Source organism: Carex rostrata, chromosome 13, assembly GCF_964058835.1.
Source record: "Carex rostrata chromosome 13, lpCarRost1.2, whole genome shotgun sequence".
In the NCBI taxonomy this organism is placed as follows: domain Eukaryota; kingdom Viridiplantae; phylum Streptophyta; class Magnoliopsida; order Poales; family Cyperaceae; genus Carex; species Carex rostrata.
The window spans coordinates 1,831,021-1,850,420 of record NC_135930.1 but is presented as its reverse complement, the minus strand read 5'-3'; the positions used below and the strand labels follow the sequence as shown (position 1 = coordinate 1,850,420).

Here is a 19,400-nt window from a genome sequence, read left to right as displayed (position 1 = left end):
AGTCATGCCTTTATTTTTATATCAACTAAAGAATGTTATTTGTCATTTTCTATTATCTTTTTCTTATAAAATTATGTCAAAAAGATTAAAAAAAAAAATATGTCATGTAATATATTATTTAATATATCATTTAAAAATATTATTTATATGTAAATGTCATTTAAAAAATAGTTTAAATTTTTCTATGAAATATATTATTTTGTATGAATTTTCTCTCTTAATTATAACATGTTCGAGTTACAACGACACGATACTAGTATTTCTTTGATTCTTATTACAAGGTGTCCTGCACTTCGCCCAAAGAAATTCATTGGACAAAGAATATTTAGAAATTAAGAATTAAACTTCGCAAGAGCAATTTCTGCAATCAACCAGCATTAATCCTCATACAAAAAAGCTCACTTGCATCACCAAAACTATCGTACAAATTATTAAGAATAAAGAAATATTTAGAGACTAAGTTAGAAATAATGTAAAATAGGAAAAGTAGATTTTACCTTTTTAGCTAATTATAGAAATTAAGTTACCGTTGGTACCAATGTTGGATACCAACGGTATAATAAACACTCAACAATATATATATACCTGGCAGCTTCTGCAAAGATATCAAAAAAAAAAAACAATATATATATACACACACCCATCTCTCTATATTACATTTCATGACAACAATATCAATAAAATAGAAATATTCAAATATCATAAATTTACACAAATTATGTGCAGCAGTAATTTTACATTATCAAATCAAATATACATTTTGAGTCTTAAATTAAGGCACTGTATATATACAAAATTTTGAGGTTGCTACCGTTATGGATGGTGTTGGAGCCATTCTTGAATGGCAGAACGAAGGGCATGATTTGGAGTAAGTTCGATGTGGACAAGGGGAGAATTTGTCATTGGTGACGTCTTATGTCCGCCATCAAGCCAGCCTTTAATGGCTTCAGCTTCATATGTATAACCATCTGCTGCTAAGTGAGGATCCTTCATTACCTCCTGAAAATCATTTTTGTCCCCAAATTCCACTGATAAAATATTAGTGACAGCGCTAGATCTTTTCCAAAATAATAATATCTTAGAAATATTTAGATATTGTTTGTTATAGTTAGAAAAAGAAGATAGAAACACAGTCCCAAAAAAAAAAAAAAATAGATTCTCTCCAGGCAATTAAATATGTGGGGACTTGATTTATGAGCCAACATTTTTCTTCTCACCATCTTTAAAAAAATAAATAAACAGAATTGACATAGTTTTTGGGAATATTTTATTTTTACTTGGGGTGCAAATCTTATCTACACCCCACCCAGGGCAGGGACGCGGATAAGCAATGTTGTAAAAAAACGTCTATTTAGGCTAATTAATCGGTCATTTAGTTGATACTGACCAAACTGTCATGAATTTTTTTTGACCAATCAGATGGTTATTTTCGAATGTGAACGATTATTTCCAATTATTCTAGATTAATCGCTTAGCATTACCTTGTCCATCCAATAACCGCATACCGTTATTTACAACACTGAGGATAAGAGATGCATTGCAAATAAGATCTGCATCCATGGTAAAAATAGAATTTTCACGAAAATCATGTCAGCTCAATTTATTTATTTTTTGGAAAGATGGTAAGAAATAAATTGGTGTTTATGAGGCCGCCTTTAATATTAGAGAACCCCTTGTATTAGAGAATCCTTGAGAAGTGTTTTTAATTGTAAGGTAGAAGACCTTGTAACTATTAAAATCCATTTTGATAGAATATTAATGCAAGCATTGTCAGCATTCAGCTCCCAAAGAGAGATGGTTGGGATTAAATATTGGGTTATATATATGATTGCCACTTAATTTGCTTGGTTTATGCTTACTAGCTAGTACATTATTATTACTCAGGCATCCTAGCTATGTGGTCGACAAAAGTTCCACTAAGAGTGGTTCATCTATTCAAACTATATCCAACAAATATCTTACCTGAAAAATAGGACACATGAAGTAGGAAGGTATGCCTTTGTCATCGAGTTGAGATTTGAAGCTTGGCGACACAGATAAGGAAGCCGCCATCATCAAGGACTCAACCAACTTCCACTCACTCTCCAAATTCGGGCGCTCCGTCCTACGCATTTGAGTGCATCTCAACCCAAGGTTTGCCAATTGCTTGGCCTGTACAAAAGGCCACTCTCCAGCTGATTTATCCATAATCAAGTGCAAGGAGTTATCTTTAACGGCATCCTCCACATCAGCTATTATGTTTATTGGAGGTTTTCCGGTCAATAGTCGAAGGACGATTATACCAAATGAGTAGACATCAGATTTTACTGTTATCTGACCACTTCTTTGAAATTCTGGGTCCATGTATGCAAACGTTCCCTTAGGGTTCTCGGTGTGGTACACTAACGTATTGGTGTTGGATTCAATTAGGAGGCGATAAATGCCAAAGTCACTGAGCTTACTAACCAAGTTGGCATCTAGGAGGATATTTGCTGGGTTAAGGTCTCCATGGACAATTGGATTAGGGTTATTCGAATGAAGGAACAGGAGAGCACGACAAATTTCACCGATGATACACGTACGCACCTGCCACGTCAGAGGCGGGGTGCCACCTTGGCAAGCAAGTCGATCTTCAAGGCTACCATTAGGTAAATACTCATAGACTAGAGCTGACTGTTCTGAGCATGTTCCTATAAGGGTAACAAGGTTCGGGTGCCTCGTTGTGCTTAGGATAGCAACCTATTAATGCAAAACGAGAAACTTTTAGTCTAGAAAAGCTATTGCATAAATTGATTGGAAAAGAAAATTGGTAACAACTTCTGTGTATGAGTTGATAGTTTGATACCGCCTCATTTCATCCAAAATAGGTATAAACATTGAACATTCTTTTGTTTCAATAAAATGCTCCCGTAGATTCACTAGTTGGTTCCAATAAAATGAAGTTACCTCTTGTTCAAATTCTGGCTTGCCTTGTAGGCTTTCAGGATGCAGCATCTTTATAGCAACCATGGTGTTGCGCAAAAAGCCTTTGTAGACACAACCAAAACCTCCTTTGCCGATCTTATGTGAATCGTTGAAGTTCTCAGTTGCCTGTTTAAGTTCTAACAAAGAAAACTTAGAGAACGCTTCATAAGATCCAGGACCAGCACCAGCACGTAATTTTTCGACCTCTTTAACTGCATTATCTCGCTCCTCTTGCAATTTTTTATTTTCTTCTTGCAGCAAATCTAGGGTCAAATTCAATTCTTTTAGAAGGGCATTTTTTGTTTCTTCTACCTGAAACGTCCAATTCAATTGGGCCAATAATCATACTTATTTTTTATTGTCATAATGGAAGTTCCAAATAACTTGCTTTTCCATTTCAAATAGATACCTTTTGAATTAAGGTTGCTTGAAGTTCCGTGCAAATGTCTTCGATATATCCCTGATAAAACTAGGAAATTTTATTGAAATTAGTGTGATGGGATTGGGAACAACTAGCACACTATTTTTTTTTTGGTAGGTTTTAGCAACCATTTCTGGAAAATAGTTGGAATAATAGGTTCCCGGAGCTAAACTAATATGCTGCTCAAACAATAACATATTATTTCAAATTTAATTTTATAATGAGATTATCATGCTACTGGTTTGATTAGTAATTGAATGATACAAAAATTGTAGTATATTTACAGAGGCAGTAGAGTAAAGGATGAAATACCATGGAAAAATATTAAAGGGATTATATACAATTGGATGGCGGGGGAGGAAATCGAAAAATTAAAAAAGTTGGATTCAGTTGGTTTCTTTAATATTTTGAAGCAATGAAGCAAGCATTATGCTGAAGAGCACCTGCTCACGTGATGGCATGGAACCTGGAGATTCCAAGCGAGACTGGAGCACTAACAAGTATCCTCTTAGGTATTGTAAAGTGGGGCCTGCAACTTTACGGCCCAGATTTATTCCCAGCCGGGCCAAATTCAATCCGGTGCCTATTGAAGATGTAGGGATCCCCTTTAAGATCCGTGTCAGGTTAAAAGAACGGTCTGGATCCACTAATTCTAATTGATTCTCATTTAGGGTACCAGAGGTGATGCGAATGACTTGAGGGCTGAGGGTTACTTGTGGTGGTGTAGGTGTGGGCCCTACAGACGTCATCTGTGGAGCAGGAATGTAAGCTGCCGTTGGGCCATAGAGAACAGAGTTTACAATCTCAGGTGTAAAGGCAGGTCCACTTTGTGCCACAGTAACCAGTCTCAGGGCATTGAAGAATTCTAGGCGGCTAAGAAAGCCACTTTTGTCATGATCAGCATACATCCAAATCTGTATATAAGAATGTAATGTACGTAGCATTAATTTATGATCCAAGAACTAGCCAGTACGTACCTATATATTGATTTACGGTTCCAGACCCCTAAAGTAACACAAATTTTGAGTTTAGATCCGAGCCGTCCGATCAAAATCAAGCCAAGGTGAAATGTACGTGGCATCTTTAATATTCATGTCAGAGCAAATCGGATGGTCTGAATCCAAACTCAAACTCAAAATTTGGGTTACTTTAGGAGACCTGAATTTGGGGGGGGTGGTTTCTAATTTTAGTTTAGATCAAAGTTCAATAAGATCAATAACCCTAATTAGTAGGCAAAATTCAATTAATAAAGTTAAGTAACCTGCGAAACCACTTCCCTGGACAAACCGAATCCTGAAAAAAAGACAACACCCTCGAGTCTGCTGATCTTCCCATCATTATCTATATCTGCTTCCTTGAAGTAATTCTCCAAGGCCTCCATGCTCCAATTATCCAAAATACGGCAAAAATATCGTATAAAGACCTCGTGAATTCACGTTAATGAATCGATTCATCTCTGTATATGAATCTGAAGAGATAGAAGAGAGGAATTGAGGTGCTTTGATCCCGTTGATGAGACGGGAGGGTGTTGGTACGACTCTCTCCACGCGTTGACCAAAACCATTGGTGACGACTGCAAAATTTTTATCAAAATTTGACGCAGTTAAAGAAAGGAAGGGAGAAATTTTATGTGTAGTCCAAAAAAAAAAATTAAATTATATATTCCTCCTCTAAAACTTATAATATCATATGAGTCTATGGTACTATGCATATCATGGGTTGGGTTGGTACGTAATACAAATTAATATTGTTATTTTCAAAGTTCTAATTGTCGATCTGAACCGTTTAACATGATCCGCATATAAATATGTACTTGTATATCGAATATTATATTTTTTAGAATATTTTCAATATTTTTGAAGATAGAAAAATCACTTGATCTGAAAATTATGGACCATCCAAAAACAGTGATTTTATAGCTATCTTCAAAAAATAGTAAAAAAATTCTAGAAAATATAAAATTCGGTTTGCAAGTACATATTCATATAAAAATTATTTTGAACGATCGGATCGACCAAATCATGATATGCCTAGTACCGTAGCTCACTCATATCATATTTATCCTTATAAATTTTAAAAACTCAAAAATTTATTCATTTATAATCTTTTATGTTAGATTTCATTTTAAATTTATAGTGTGTTAATTTTAACCTTTAATAAAAACAATTGTAATATGTTTAAGAAAAATATCAATATTCTAATTAGTCGATACTCGATGGTGAATTAGGGGTATACATGAAATTCTCCCAAGGAAGGAAAGAGCAATAGTTTTATCAAAAATTCAAAATTGATTTTGTTTCCTGGGTTGTGCACTTATAATGTTTTAGGAAAGAGTTGTTTTGTTGTAAAATCCTAATATCTTAAAATAAGTTTCAATTTTCATGAATTAGTTAAAAAAAAATGAATTATTCTTTTAGAAGAGTATTTTTATGCCGTGCTGGTAATCTTGGAGAAACAGACGATCAATTCATTTCATTAGAAAAGAGCTAAATAGGAATGATTTTAATTTTTGTAATAGAAGTTGAAGGCAAAACTATATTAGTAAAAAAAAATAGTGTAAACATTAGGGGCAAACTAGAAAATTTCAAGACAATAAAAATCCAAATAACAAAGAGTAATAAACTAATAATAAAATATAGGAAAAATTTCTAGTATACCCATCCAAACTTTTAAAATAGCCAATTTACCCATCAAAACACGACAATATTCAATATACACATACAAATTTAACATCCTTTCTTCTATCCCCTTTAAACTATTTAATATTTTATTTAATTATTTTAAAATCTAAATCGACCAATATACCCTCTAATGTTCATTATTTTTAATGTCCTATTTCTTTCTTCATGAAACCAATCTCTTCCCTCCAAAAACTAATTAAATAACAACAAATAAAAACAATCCAAGAACTCTGAAACGTATATAACTCTTCTTCTCAATCCGTCCCCAATCAATCATCCTATCATCCTTTTAATTTCTTTTTATTTATTAATTAAATTAGTTGTTTCTCTTCGGTCAAATTCAGATTGTTCAAGGAGTGCCCGAATCCGGACGAGAAGTAGCGTGTCGAGCTCAGCAAACGCCTTTGCTTGGAGAGCTGCCAGGTCAAGTTCTGATATGATTCCAGATTCACCGTACTTAGATGAAGGTAAATAAACGTTACATTAATTCCAATGAATAAATAACAAACTATATATCTATAAATTTTAAATTTAATAACTGATTCAATGAAGAATTAATATATTAATTTCAACAGATGCATATGGAGGATGGAGCCGCTTGAAAATAAAATACTCAAGCAGAGCTGCAGAGATAGACAAGTGCCATGTCAAACGAAAGGTTCTCTTTGCTACGTCTCTGAATTTCACAGAATGAAGTATATAATAATTTAATAATGACTGAGATTAGACAAGCATAGACCTAGGGAGAGGAGGTAGTATTAACACGTCCCTGAATTTCAAACTTTATTATTGGTAGAATTAGAAGAGCAGATAGTATCAACGAGGAACAAAAAGAGAGAATGCAGTGATTTTAGGGAGAAAGAGAGGAAGAAGACAACTACAAATAATGGACATGTCCATTTAAAATCAGACGGTATATTTGTCACTTTTATTGTTAAAATAATTAAATAAAATGTTAAATAGTTAAAAGTGGATAGAAGAAAGGATGTTAAATTTGTATGGATGTATTGAATATTGTGTTTTGATGAGAAAATTTGTTATTTTAAAAAATTTGGATGGGTACACTAGAAATTTTCTCTAAAATATAACTTATTCAGTCGAGCATTTATATTGTGCTGTGCCGGCGCCATCTATTACTCTATTAGTATTAGACGGCCATTTTGAGATATGGGCTTTATTGGGCTGAGTTTGGTTACAATTTCTACATGTGGATATATATGATAGGGAGCAGGTGAGATCGTGATTCATATCTAACTCGCTCGCTAATTAATATTGTGTTCGTTATTATACCGAGTTATTGATGAAGCAGTTCGTTAGTGACTCAGTTTAGATTAAACAAGTTCAAATTGAAACTTAGCTCGTTCGCCAGCTTATGAATTAGTTCGGTTAGATATAAATTTGTATGCATTTTATGCTGTCTAGATCGGTTCAATTTGATCCATAATATTTGTAAAAATTATTTTCTTCTTAAAATAAGGTCTAATCAGACCCAGTGAGCCAATTCGCTAACTTGGTCTAGCTCGCAAGCTGGCTTGTGACAATTACAAAACTGTGAAATTTCAACTTGGACCCCTTAAGTCAGCTTAGACCAACCCACTCGTAAATAAACGAGCCGATCAGTCAGAGCTGATCAATCTACATCAAAATTAGTACACACTTTGTTTTCAAATTGAAACTGTTATACACGAATCTTAAAATGCATCAAACGAACTCTAAGCATCGAACTGCCCCTGAGTTCCTTCATGAGATGGATCATTACTGGATGAACATTTTCGGGGAGGGGTTTGAGACAACGCATGAGAAAATTGATATAAAGCTAGTGAGAAAGGGATTAATATGCTGAGATTCGTGCGCAAGAGAAATATGTTTGATTGTTTTGACCATGCAGCATTCAGATTAGTTTGGAGCATTCCAGTCATTTGGTGGTCTATTCACTGCTCTCCTATCGCCTTCTTTAGTACTTTGAGATTCGTGCGCAACAAAAATAAGTTTAACTGTCCGACCATTCACATTAAAACGGGCCCGTCTATATAATTTTTCAAGTTATATGGAGCATTCGAATAATTTGATGGACAATTATCCTCAGTAGTACGAATCCGTATCACCTCACATATCTGAAGTGTGCGCAAGCTATAAATCCGGACTCTTTTTCTAACGTGGTATGAATCTCAAAGCAAATTCTTACAGTCTCAATATGCTCCAAATTGAGTTTGAGCTGATTGGAATTAATCTGGGCCGTCTGTTGCTTGGAGATACAGACGCTTTTAATTTGGTCTGTTCATTTCGAATCGGACGGATCAGATCTTACCCAAATTTTAAAAAAACTAAATTTTAAAAATTTAGTGAACCCTTAGTTCAGTCCGTCCGATCCGAAACGAACGGACCAAATTAAAAGCGCCTCACAGCACGAAAACTCCCCAGAGGATAGCGTTTCCGCATCCCGCGCCTCCCTTCTGTTTTAAAAAGCAAAATCCCTCGATCTTGGCTGCCGCTCTCAATTATCTCATTTTTCTTTGATCGGCGTTGCTGTCGATCGATTTGAAAATCCAGGTAATCTCTCCTCTCTCTCTCTCTCTCTCTCTCTCTCTCTCCCCCCTTTACAATTGATTGAGCGCTTTTTTATTTTCAAAGCGCGTGTAAGCATATAAGTCTCAGGGAACTGTGTTAATCGGATCCTTGCTCTTAGATCGGAAACCCTAACCCTACTTTTCCAGCTTCACTCTGATTTTTTCAAAATTTCACAACAGATCCTTGTCGCAAATCAGAAATTAGAATCCTAGATTTAGAATCTCAGCGAAAAATATTCTCACAAATCACATGACAGAAGTATCAGTTTTTCAATTTAGAACACCAGAATGGTCATAAATATGATGTAATTGTGATGAGGTCTTGCTGAAATACTTTTATTTTATTTTTATTTTATTGTACTATTGTAGCTTTAATAAGACAAGTTTTATATGTGACTTTGAATCTACAATCTATATTAAGAAAGTGAAAATTAATAATTGTATCCTTTCGCAAATAATTGCAAACGTTATTTGTGATTTGTTGATATGAGCTTGATTATTTGTTTGCTCATCAATTAAGATTGTAAATTTAATCATGTCCAAATATTATTAACATCCTGGTATTTTTTTCACCTAAATTGATGAATGATCGATCTGTCCATGTTTAAGTTACTAATGCTAGTAATCTTTTTTTACTATTTGCTCAGATATAAGAGAATGAGAACTTTTCATGAGTAGAGACAGCAAGAATTGGTTTACTTTAATTTAACATGAATGGTCTAGGAAAAGGTATGAATGCATGCTCAAAGTTGGTGGTAATTTAACTAATAGATTGGTGTGTTACTTCCCTAATAGAACGGAATTATGATTGTGGCTGAGAAATTATATCATGAATACTCTTTTTTTTTGTTGGAATATTTGCTTAAATCATAATTATGATTGTGGCTGAGAAAGGTGGGAAGCGATTACACTTGGGATATATGTAGCTTTTTTTGTTTAATTAAGATGTGTTCATCTTAATTCTTGCAATTAGTGTAGTGATTAACTTTGTGTCACTCATTAAAGTTTGTGGTTTTATGTACTGTAAAACAGAGTTGTGCAGGGAGCTGTTTGAATAAATTCTTTTGTGAAGGTGAAAGATGATGAATATCAAGGCACGTGGTAGTGAGGAGAATTATGGCATTGATAAGATCAGTAGTTTGCCTGATGATGTTCGCACGCATATCCTATCTTTTCTTACTACAAAAGAGGTTGTGCAAACGTGCATCTTGTCCAAAAGATGGATAAACACATGGGCTTCTGTACCGGATCTGAAATTTAACATTGAAGAGTTTGGATTGCCAGAGATTGTTTATGCTAAAATAGCTGTAGAATTTGTGACCAAATTCGAACTGCTACTGAGAAGTGTGTTGGAGAAACGAGAGATATCTTGTGTTAACAAATTTCAACTTTTGTTTGATTCGGATTTTTGCTTGCCTTTGACTCAAGCTTTTGCCGATTGTATTGGTGATGTCATGAAGTTGAACCCTCGAGAGTGCTTAGTCAATGTGGGTCCGAGTACAAATTTGAAGTTAAACGCTAATCTCATTTTCACTTGCGCATCACTAATACATCTCCAATTGCGGTTCTGTATAAAAGTTGATCTAGAACTCAACTCAGTATACCTTCCTTGCCTCAAAACCCTTAACCTTAATAGTGTTGCAACGAGCGATAACTTTTTGAAGAAGCTTTTGTTGGGGTGTCCTGTTCTTGAAGAGTTAGTGCTAGAATTTAGTTTTTTAAACATGATTGAGATATGTTCCAACACTTTGAAGAAGTTCGTTCTTCATCGTTGTTACGGAATGGGAATTCAAATTTCCACACCTAATCTCCTGTATTTGGATATTGATGTGGATAGGTGGGATATTTTGTTGCTAAATCTTCCATCGCTAGTTCATGCCTCCATCTTTTTTCGTGGTTGGTATGATCAGGATGAATATGACCCTAGGGGACCCAAGCTTATTCAGAGCCTTTCAATTGTTGAAAGCTTACTGTTTTACCCTATGGGAAAGGTACTTTCTTTTTGAAATATATTTGAAACAAAAATTTGTAAATAGCTATGTGATTTTCCTTTTAATTTTATTTTTCTCTGGAACATGGTTTTTAATTTTATTTTGTGATGAAACTAGGTACGGAAGATGGATTTTTCTTATTGCCCAGTCTTTGACAACTTAAAGAGCCTGGTTCTGGTGGATAGTGTTTTCTGCGTCTTTGATCTTGCACCATTTTTCATCCATCAATCCCCTAAACTACAGGAGGTGACCTTAGAAAACTATGATGATGATGATGTAATTTCTCTCTCTCTCTTCGTACTGCTACCGGTACTTATTATTTTTGCATGCCTCATTTAAGGGAGGCAGACTAAAACAAAGTCAATTAATGAGATGATATAAATATCCAAATTTGATCAAATAAAAAATGACTATCTTGTTATCTTTTTATACCAGATGTTGTTCATATCCTTAATTAAGGCCTTGTCAAAGGATCTATTTATCAATGAAACATATGTAACTTATTTTGTTATTATTGAAGGAATTGGAATCGGACACGGAATTTGTAGATGAGGAGATAACTCAAGAGGGACATGAATATGCATTAGTACAGAGGGAGTTCCTTAAGGCTGTTAGAATTGTAGGATTTAAAAATAATAATGAATTTGTTAATCAGCTGATCAACAAATTGCTTCTCCATGTTAAGATCATTGGTGAAATTCATATTGTTTGACAACATCCTTTGTCCTTGATAAGTTGGAGGAGCTTTCATAAATGACTCAGTTGTATTAATGTCATATAATATGTCATATGTTGTGGGTGCATTTTGCATTTTCGTACTATTTTGTTGGCGTGGATGTAATTTGGGGATGCAGGGGCTTTAATAGATAATTTGAGTACCAGGGCTTAGCTTCCAAGGTGGATTTTGGAAACTTGTACTTTTGGGGATGTGGTGGTACTGGTACCAGTAGAGGTTTGTGATGGTTTGCTACCAGTCCCTTACTGGGCAATTACTATGGCCTGGGAGGTTATTTTCTTTTCTTTCTTCTTTTCTTGTTAGATTATTATGTAACTTGTTGAGGCTTTTGCAATGCAACTTGTTTTGTGTTGATGTCACTGGACTTCTATAATTTGTCTATAGTAATTATTTTTTTATGTTGATGTGATTATGTGTCAGCTTTCTGTACATACCAGTGTCTTGTATATATATTTTTTTGGTTTGAAAAGATTGTAGTTGCACTATTTTATTGTCGGACTTGATTTGGGACTAGATAATGATGCTGGTTTTAGGCTCAGAGGATTTGTCAGTAATATAATATAATTTTAGTTGTTATTTCAGACTTCTGTTTCATTTAATGAAACAGGTAGCAAGATTTTCTCAAAAAGAAAAAGTAATGTATGTACCAGTTTTGTACCAGTGTGGGTTAGAATGAGACATTTTGTATTACATGAACATGATTAAATTAATTCATCATGTGCAAACCAGAATCAAAGTACCAATTCCGGTACCAGTGCAGTCAAAAGAATCAAGCTTTTGGCGATTGTATTGGTGACTAAAACAATGTCAATTAATGAGATGACAGGAATATCCGAATTTTATCAAATAAAAAAATGACAAGTTTCGAGTATTTATAAACTAGATTCCCCCCCCCCCAATTAAAGCCTTGTCAAAGGATCTATTATCAATGAAACATATGTAACTTGTTTCGTTACTATTGAAGGCATTGTACACAGAATCTTTAGAGGAGATAACTCAGGAGGGACCAGGAGATGCATTTGTACAGAGGGAGTTCCTTGAGACTTAGAATTGTAGGATTTAAAAATGATACTGAACTTGTTGATCAGCTGACCAACAAGTTGCTTCTCCATGTTAAGATCATTGGTGAAATTGATATTGTTTGACAACATTCTTGATGCTCTTCAGGTATTAATGTCAGTTGTATTAACTTGCAGGAGCTTTCATATATGACTCAGTTGTATTAATGTCATATTATATGTAGTATGTTGTGGGTGTATTTTGCAATTTCCTACTTTTTTGTTGGTGTGGATGCTTTGGGATACAGGGGCTTTAATAGATTATTTTTAGTACCTGAGTTTAGCTACCAAGGTGGATTTTGGAAACTTGTACTTTGGATGTGGTGTTACTGGTACCAGTAGAGGTTTGTGATGGTTTTGTACCAGTACCTTAGTGGGCAATTACTATGGGGAGGTGATGTTCTTTCTTTCCCCCTCTTTTGTTAGATTATTGTGTTGTATTGATGCCACTGGACTTCTATAATTTTGTCTTTTAGTAATTATTTTTATATGCTGATGTGATTCTGTCAGAGTGGCCTGAATTTCACTCATAATTGTAATGTTTTGTTCTTATGACCTTGTTTGAAGTGTGCAGTATATAAATTTCTCTTTGGTTTTGCTAATGCAAAGTCAAGGATATCCTTTTGTGAGAGAAGAGGATATAATTATTATTTCAATTCTAAAATATTTTGGAACTTCTATGGATATAGAAGGAAAAGACGACAATATCAATCAATCAAAATAAAGTACACATACCAGTGTCTTATATATCTTTTTTTTTATTTTTGGTTTGAGAAGATTGAACATGATTAAATTAATTCATCATGTGCAAACCAGAATTTCAATTTCTTACCCAACATTGGTAAAGATGTGCAATCAAAGTATCAATTCCGGTACCAGTGCGGTCAAAAAAAAGCTCTGGAAATTCATACAACATTAGAAGGAAAAAAAAAAAAAACCGAATTATTAACAACACAATAAATCTGACAACTCTTCACTAAAATAGACAAAAAAAAATTATTGGAAAGTCCCACTAACTTGATACCTTAAACATTTGAAATTAGACGCAAAGACATTTAAATTCATAGATCATACACCCAGAATGACCAACGTATGTCTTTTTAAAATCTTAACCCTCTTTTTATCTCTCTGAATACGTGAAATCTATCCCCAAGTTAACGGAATATTTCCTTTTAGATCTGGACCGTTTGATCAGAATCCACACAATAATTTTAGTATCCCAATTAAAATAATTAAACTACCTCTCTGAAAGCTTTGGACAACAAACCAACATTTTCCTAGAAAATAACTGCACAACCCAGGAAACAAAATCAATTTTGGTAAAACCATTGCTCTTTTCCTTCTTAGGGGAATTTTATGTACATCCTCTAAAATTTTTAGGTATACGCTTGTGTAAGCATAAAAAATAGAGAAATGAGTTATTTAACCTTGAATACCGACTAATTATAATATTGACATTTTTCTTCAACATATTATATTTTTATAATAAATGATAAAATTAGCATTTTATAAATTTTAAATAAAAGTTATAACAGAAAAGATAATAAAATGACTAAATTTTTTAGTTTTTAAAATCTATAAGGGTAAATTTGATATAATGAGCTTTCAAAGAAAAGATAGAAAATATCAAATCTTTTAGGGGTGTACATAGAATTATTACCTTCCTTTTGTCCCACAGTCGTTGACTAGAATTCGTAGCCTCTGCATTAACTCAAAAGGCACTCTTTTGAGTTAATGAATATTGACCATCCGATTTGTTTTAAGATTCGTACAAACTAGATCCGCACTAATATTAAAGGAGTCCCTATATCATAAGCAAGAGCTGGATTGGCTTGTTTTAAAATCAGACGGTTGAGATTCATTAACTGAAAAGATTCCTTTTTGAGTTAATGCAGAGGATACGCCTTCCGTTGACCGATGGGTTTAGTCAACTTACTCTCTCAAGACTTCGCCCCATTCGCGTCGATATAGTGGTACGAACACCCTCCCGTCTCATCGACGGGGATCGAAGCACCTCAACTCCTCTCTTCTATCACTTCAGATTCATATCCAGAGACGAATCGATTCATTGACGTGATTTCACGAGACCTTTAATAATCCGATATTTTGCCGTATTTTGGATAATTGGAGCATGGAGGCCTTCGAGAATTACTTCAAGGAAGCTGATTTGAACAAGGATGGGAAGATCAGCATGAAGGGTGTTTCTTTTATAACAAAATTTGGTTTGCCCACTGATGTGATTATGCAGGTTAGTTTTGTATTTATTGATCTAATTGAACTTGGATTACTAATTAGGGGTTGTGGTGATTTTAAGGAGCTAAACTAAACTGAAATTAGAAATGGGTAGGGGATTTAGACAGCGCAAATGCTAGTTCTGATTTCAAACGGAACTGTTTTGGGTATTAATTTTTCACCCCTACAAGTAACCCAATTTTGAGTTTTGATCCAGCCCCTAAAGGAACCCAATTTGCTCTGACACGGATATTAAAGAGGTCACATGCATTTCATCTCGAACCGGATCCCCTCCCCCCACACCAAAGGAACAGTGGTTTTTTGCTTGTAGCTAATGACCATGTATGCTTGTATGTTTTCCCTTTAGGTTCAATCAGCATAATGTGAAGGACAAAACGTAAACTACGGAGGTGGCACAAAATCAATATAAAGGTACTAGTTATTGGATCATAAACTGATGCTACATTACATTGTTATATATAGATTTGGAGGTACGCCAATCCTGACAGAAAGGCCTTTCTTGGCCGTCTAGAATTCTTCAATTTCCTGAGACTGGTTACTGTAGCACAAAGTGGGCACATCTTAACACCTGAGATTGTAAAATCTTCTCTCTATGGCTCAGCAGCAGCTAAAATCCCTGCTCCACAGATGAAGTCCGTAGGGTCCACATCTGCGTCGCGTGTAACCCCCAGCACTGCTATGCCTCAAGGTGCCAATGGTTCCACGTCAGCATGTGAGCAGGTGCTCGTCAGCTGCCTAACGCTTGCTTAATTGCTTCAAAATATAATAAAGAATAAAATAATCTTTTTCCTGTTTCCTCCGCCTCCCCCTCCAATTGTATATAATCTTAATTCCAATTTTTTTTTTTTAGAGCAACCCATAGGTTCTTAATTCCATTTGACTTTTCCTATTTAACATATGAGCCATATATCCCTCTAATATTTTCCCATTGTATTTTATCCTTTACTGTCTCTATAATTCTATCATCCATGTTGTGGGTAGCACTTTTCAAGCAAGTCGCTTGCACAGTAAATATACTACAATTTTTGTGTCATTGAATTACTAATCAAACCAATAGCATGATAATCTCATTATAAAATTTGAAATAATGCGTTATTGTTTCTCGAGAAGCAGCAGCATATTTAGTTTAGCTCTGGGAACTTATTATTCCAACTATTTTCCAGAAATGGTTGCCAAACCCTACAAAAAAAAAAAAATAGTGTGCTAGTTGTTCCCATCACACTAATTTCACATAAAATTTCCTAGTTCTTTCAGGTAAATATCAAACACATTTGCGCGAAACTTCAAGTAGCCTTAGCAGATGCTGCAAAATATAGATTCGAACTTAATGAGGAGATTTGCAAACGTGAAAAGGCTGAAATGGAACTGGTTTCCTTAATTCAAAAGGTACCTATTTGATATGCAAAAGCAAGTTATTTGGAACTTCAGTTACGACAACAAAAATTAAGTTTAATTATTGGCCCAATTGAATTGGACGTTTCAGGTCGAAGAATCAGAAAATGCCCTTTTAAGAGAATTGGACTTGAGTGAAAGCCGACAAGATTGGTTGCAAGATGAAAATAAAAAATTGCAAGAGGAGTGGGATAATGCAGTTAAACAGGTTGAAGAATCACAAATTGCCCTTTTAAAAGAATTGGACCTGAGCAAAACCCGACTAGATTTGCTGCAAGAAGAAAATAAAAAATTGCAAGAGGAGCGAGATAATGCAGTTGATGAGGTCGAAGAGGTCAAAGAATCACAAATTGTCCTTTTAAAAGAATTGGACTTGAGCAAAAGCCGACTAGATTTGTTGCAAGAAGAAAATAAAAAATTGCAAGAGGAGCGAGACAATGCGGTTAAAGAGGTCGAAGAATTACGTGTTGGTGCTGGTCCTGGATCTTGTGAAGCGTTCTCTAAATTTTCTATGTTAGAACTTCAACAGGCAACTGAGAACTTCAACAATTCACATAAGATCGGCGAAGGAGGTTTTGGTTGTGTGTACAAAGGCTTTTTGCGCAACACCATGGTTGCTATAAAGATGCTGCATCCTGAAAGCCTACTAGGCAAGCCAGAATTTGAACAAGAGGTAACTTCATTTTATTGGAACCAACCAGTCATTCGACTGAATCTACGGGAGCATATTGTTGCAAAAAAAAAAAAAAATTAAACAAAAGAATGTTCAATGTTTTTACCTATTTTGCATGATATGGGACAGTATCAACTCATACACGAAAGTCGATACCAATTTTTTTTTTTCTGATCAATTTATGCAATAGCTTTTCTAGACTAACTCTTGTTTCTCGTTTTGCATTAATAGGTTGCTATCCTAAGCACAACAAGGCACCCGAACCTTGTTACTCTTATAGGAACATGCTCAAAACAGTCAGCTCTAGTCTATGAGTATTTACCTAATGGTAGCCTTGAAGATCGACTTGTTTGCAAAGGTGGCACCCCACCTCTGATGTGGCAGATGCGCACGCGCATCATTGGTGAAGTATGTCGTGCTCTCTTGTTCCTTCACTCGAACAAGCCCAATCCAATTGTCCATGGAGCCCTTAACCCATCAAATATCCTCCTAGATGCCAACTTGGTTAGTAAACTCAGCGACTTTGGCATTTCTCGCCTCCTAATCGAATACACCACAAACACGTTAGGGCACCACACCGAGAACCCTAAGGGAACGTTTGCATACATGGACCCAGAATTTCAAAGAAGTGGACAGATAACAGTAAAATCTGATGTTTATTCATTTGGTATAATCGTTCTTCAACTATTGACCGGAAAACCTCCAATAAACATAATAGCTGATGTGGAGAATGCCGTAAATGATAACTCCTTGCACTCAATTATGGATAAGTCAGCTGGAGAGTGGCCTTTCGTACAAGCCCAGCAATTGACAAACCTTGGGTTGAGATGCACTCAAATGCGTAGGAGGAAGCGCCCAAATTTGGAGAGTGAGTGGAAGTTGGTTGAGTCGTTGATGATGGCTGCTTCCTCATTTGTGTTGCCAAGTTTCAAATCTCAACTCGATGACGAAGGCATACCTTCCTACTTCATGTGTCCTATTTTTCAGGTAAGACTTTGTTGGATCTCGTTTGAATTGATGAACCACTCTTGGTAGAACTTTTGTCATACACTTAACATGCCTGAGTAATAATTATGCACTAGTAAGCATAAACCAAGCAAATAAAGTGGCAATTATATATATAACCTAATATTTAATCCGAACCACCTCTTTGAGATCTGAATCCTGAATTCCTGATCACGCTTGCATTAATATTCTATCAAAATGGATTTTAAAATTCTATCACAAGGTCATCTACCTGACAATTAAAACCACTTCTCAAGGATTCTCTAATATGAGAGGAGGAAAATAAACAGAGTTGACATGTTTTTCGTGAAAATTTGATTTGAACTAGGGACACAAATCTTATATGTGCCCCACCCAGGGCATGGACGCAGATAAGATCCATGTTCCCTTAAAGGCTGCGTAAGTTTAATGCTATTTCTCCTTAAAAGGCAACGCATCTCTATGTGCGTCCATGCCCTGGGTGGGGCATAGGTAAGATATGCACCCCTAGTAAAAATAGAATTTTCACAAATATCATGTCAATTATTTATTTTTTTGGAAGTTGGTAAGAAGAAAAAATCCGGCTCATAAATCCAGTTGCCACATATTAAATTACCTGGAGAGTAATTTTTATTTTTTTCAGATGGTGTTTCTATCTTCTTTTTCTAATTATAACAATAAATATCTAAATATTTTTTAGATATTCTTATTTTGGAAAAGATCTAGCGCTGACACTAATATTTTATCGGTGGAATTTGGGGACAAAAATGCTTTTCAGGAGGTAATGAAGGATCCTCACTTAGCGGCAGATGGTTATACATATGAAGCTGAAGCCATTAATGGCTGGCTCGATGGCGGGCATGAGACGTCCCCAATGACAAATTTGCCATTGGAACACCTCGAACTTACTCCAAATCGTGCCCTTCGTTCTGCCATTCAAGAATGGCTCCAGCAACATCCATAACAGTATGTAGCAACATGAAATATATCTTGTATATATACAGTGCCTTAATTTAAGACTCAAAATGTAAATTTGTTTGATAATGTAAAAGCGCGCACATGAAGAAATTGACAGTTGCAATATAATTTGACTTGATCAGCTTTTGGTACATATGATGTACATTTTTGTGGTTAGAAAAACAGTTATTTTGTGAATTGCAAGTTATATGATAAAAGTACTTAATTGAGGATTTTTCAGTATGTAATTTGGTGCTGGTTTTTGGTCACACAACCAGTGGGGGTCATTTTAGAAAGCTTTGTGGGCTTTATATAGTTATACACGGGGGTTATAATTTGGGTACTATCATGTGATTTTCTACCTATCTAAAAAAATTCTAACCTTTGGCGAAGGTTGATGTGTTGATGACATTAGATTGCATTTTGATTGTATTATGAGCTAGATATCTGATTTTGCTTGTTTGTGCTACTAAAATACAATAACGGGCATGAGTAGTTCATGGTAACTAGATTGCAAAGCCTAACATCAAGTTTGAATTGTAAAAACTTGTTGAAGTTGGATATTGCATGTTTTATAAAGACGTAGTTTATGTTTGTAAATAGTTCTTCAAATGAGTTTGGATCTGACATGTAAGGCAATTCTATCTGTTTTTGGTTGAATTAGAGATAGATAAGGGTATTTTTGGGAATGTTCTCAGTTGGAGTAATGGCAATTGAAGCTGATATTACCATTTAATCCGATTT

General features: G+C 34.9%; 3 protein-coding genes across 4 annotated transcripts; 2 read left to right on the top strand and 1 right to left on the bottom strand.

Moving 5' to 3' along the window:
- Positions 1-738: 738 nt before the first annotated feature.
- On the bottom strand, positions 739-3,134 carry LOC144564296 (U-box domain-containing protein 70-like). Its single transcript, XM_078313889.1, has 3 exons — positions 2,926-3,134; positions 1,963-2,718; positions 739-999 (listed from the first exon to the last, which is right to left on the bottom strand). The coding sequence occupies exons 1-3, from the start codon at positions 2,986-2,988 to the stop codon at positions 814-816; spliced, it is 1,005 nt and encodes a 334-aa protein (XP_078170015.1). The 5' UTR covers positions 2,989-3,134; the 3' UTR covers positions 739-813.
- Positions 3,135-9,258: 6,124 nt separating this feature from the next.
- On the top strand, positions 9,259-11,315 carry LOC144564028 (F-box/LRR-repeat protein At4g14103-like). The gene is made up of 4 exons (XM_078313521.1): positions 9,259-9,341; positions 9,645-10,603; positions 10,721-10,912; positions 11,124-11,315. The coding sequence occupies exons 2-4, from the start codon at positions 9,692-9,694 to the stop codon at positions 11,313-11,315; spliced, it is 1,296 nt and encodes a 431-aa protein (XP_078169647.1). The 5' UTR covers positions 9,259-9,341; positions 9,645-9,691.
- Positions 11,316-14,396: 3,081 nt separating this feature from the next.
- On the top strand, positions 14,397-19,048 carry LOC144564156 (U-box domain-containing protein 57-like). 2 transcript variants are annotated; one of them, XM_078313696.1, is made up of 6 exons: positions 14,397-14,645; positions 15,113-15,370; positions 15,905-16,036; positions 16,134-16,715; positions 16,947-17,702; positions 18,478-19,048. In XM_078313696.1, exons 1-6 carry the CDS (start codon positions 14,529-14,531, stop codon positions 18,661-18,663), a joined length of 2,031 nt encoding a protein of 676 aa, XP_078169822.1. In that variant the 5' UTR covers positions 14,397-14,528; the 3' UTR covers positions 18,664-19,048. The 2 variants fall into 2 exon arrangements, with proteins under 2 accessions (XP_078169822.1, XP_078169821.1); XM_078313695.1 differs by having other exon boundaries at positions 15,896-16,036.
- The last annotated feature ends 352 nt before the right edge of the window (positions 19,049-19,400 follow it).

Coding starts and splice junctions, on each gene's coding strand:
- LOC144564296 (XM_078313889.1), bottom strand. CDS start 2,988: ATGGTTGCTATAAAGATGCTGCATCCTGAAAGCCTACAAGGCAAGCCA. Junction 2,719..2,925: donor AGCCAGAATTTGAACAAGAG/GTAACTTCATTT, acceptor TTGCATTAATAG/GTTGCTATCCTAAGCACAAC. Junction 1,000..1,962: donor TCATGTGTCCTATTTTTCAG/GTAAGATATTTG, acceptor AATGATTTTCAG/GAGGTAATGAAGGATCCTCA.
- LOC144564028 (XM_078313521.1), top strand. CDS start 9,692: ATGATGAATATCAAGGCACGTGGTAGTGAGGAGAATTATGGCATTGAT. Junction 10,604..10,720: donor TGTTTTACCCTATGGGAAAG/GTACTTTCTTTT, acceptor TGATGAAACTAG/GTACGGAAGATGGATTTTTC. Junction 10,913..11,123: donor CTCTCTTCGTACTGCTACCG/GTACTTATTATT, acceptor TTATTATTGAAG/GAATTGGAATCGGACACGGA.
- LOC144564156 (XM_078313695.1), top strand. CDS start 14,529: ATGGAGGCCTTCGAGAATTACTTCAAGGAAGCTGATTTGAACAAGGAT. Junction 14,646..15,112: donor CCACTGATGTGATTATGCAG/GTTAGTTTTGTA, acceptor TGTTATATATAG/ATTTGGAGGTACGCCAATCC. Junction 16,037..16,133: donor TGGTTTCCTTAATTCAAAAG/GTACCTATTTGA, acceptor TGGACGTTTCAG/GTCGAAGAATCAGAAAATGC.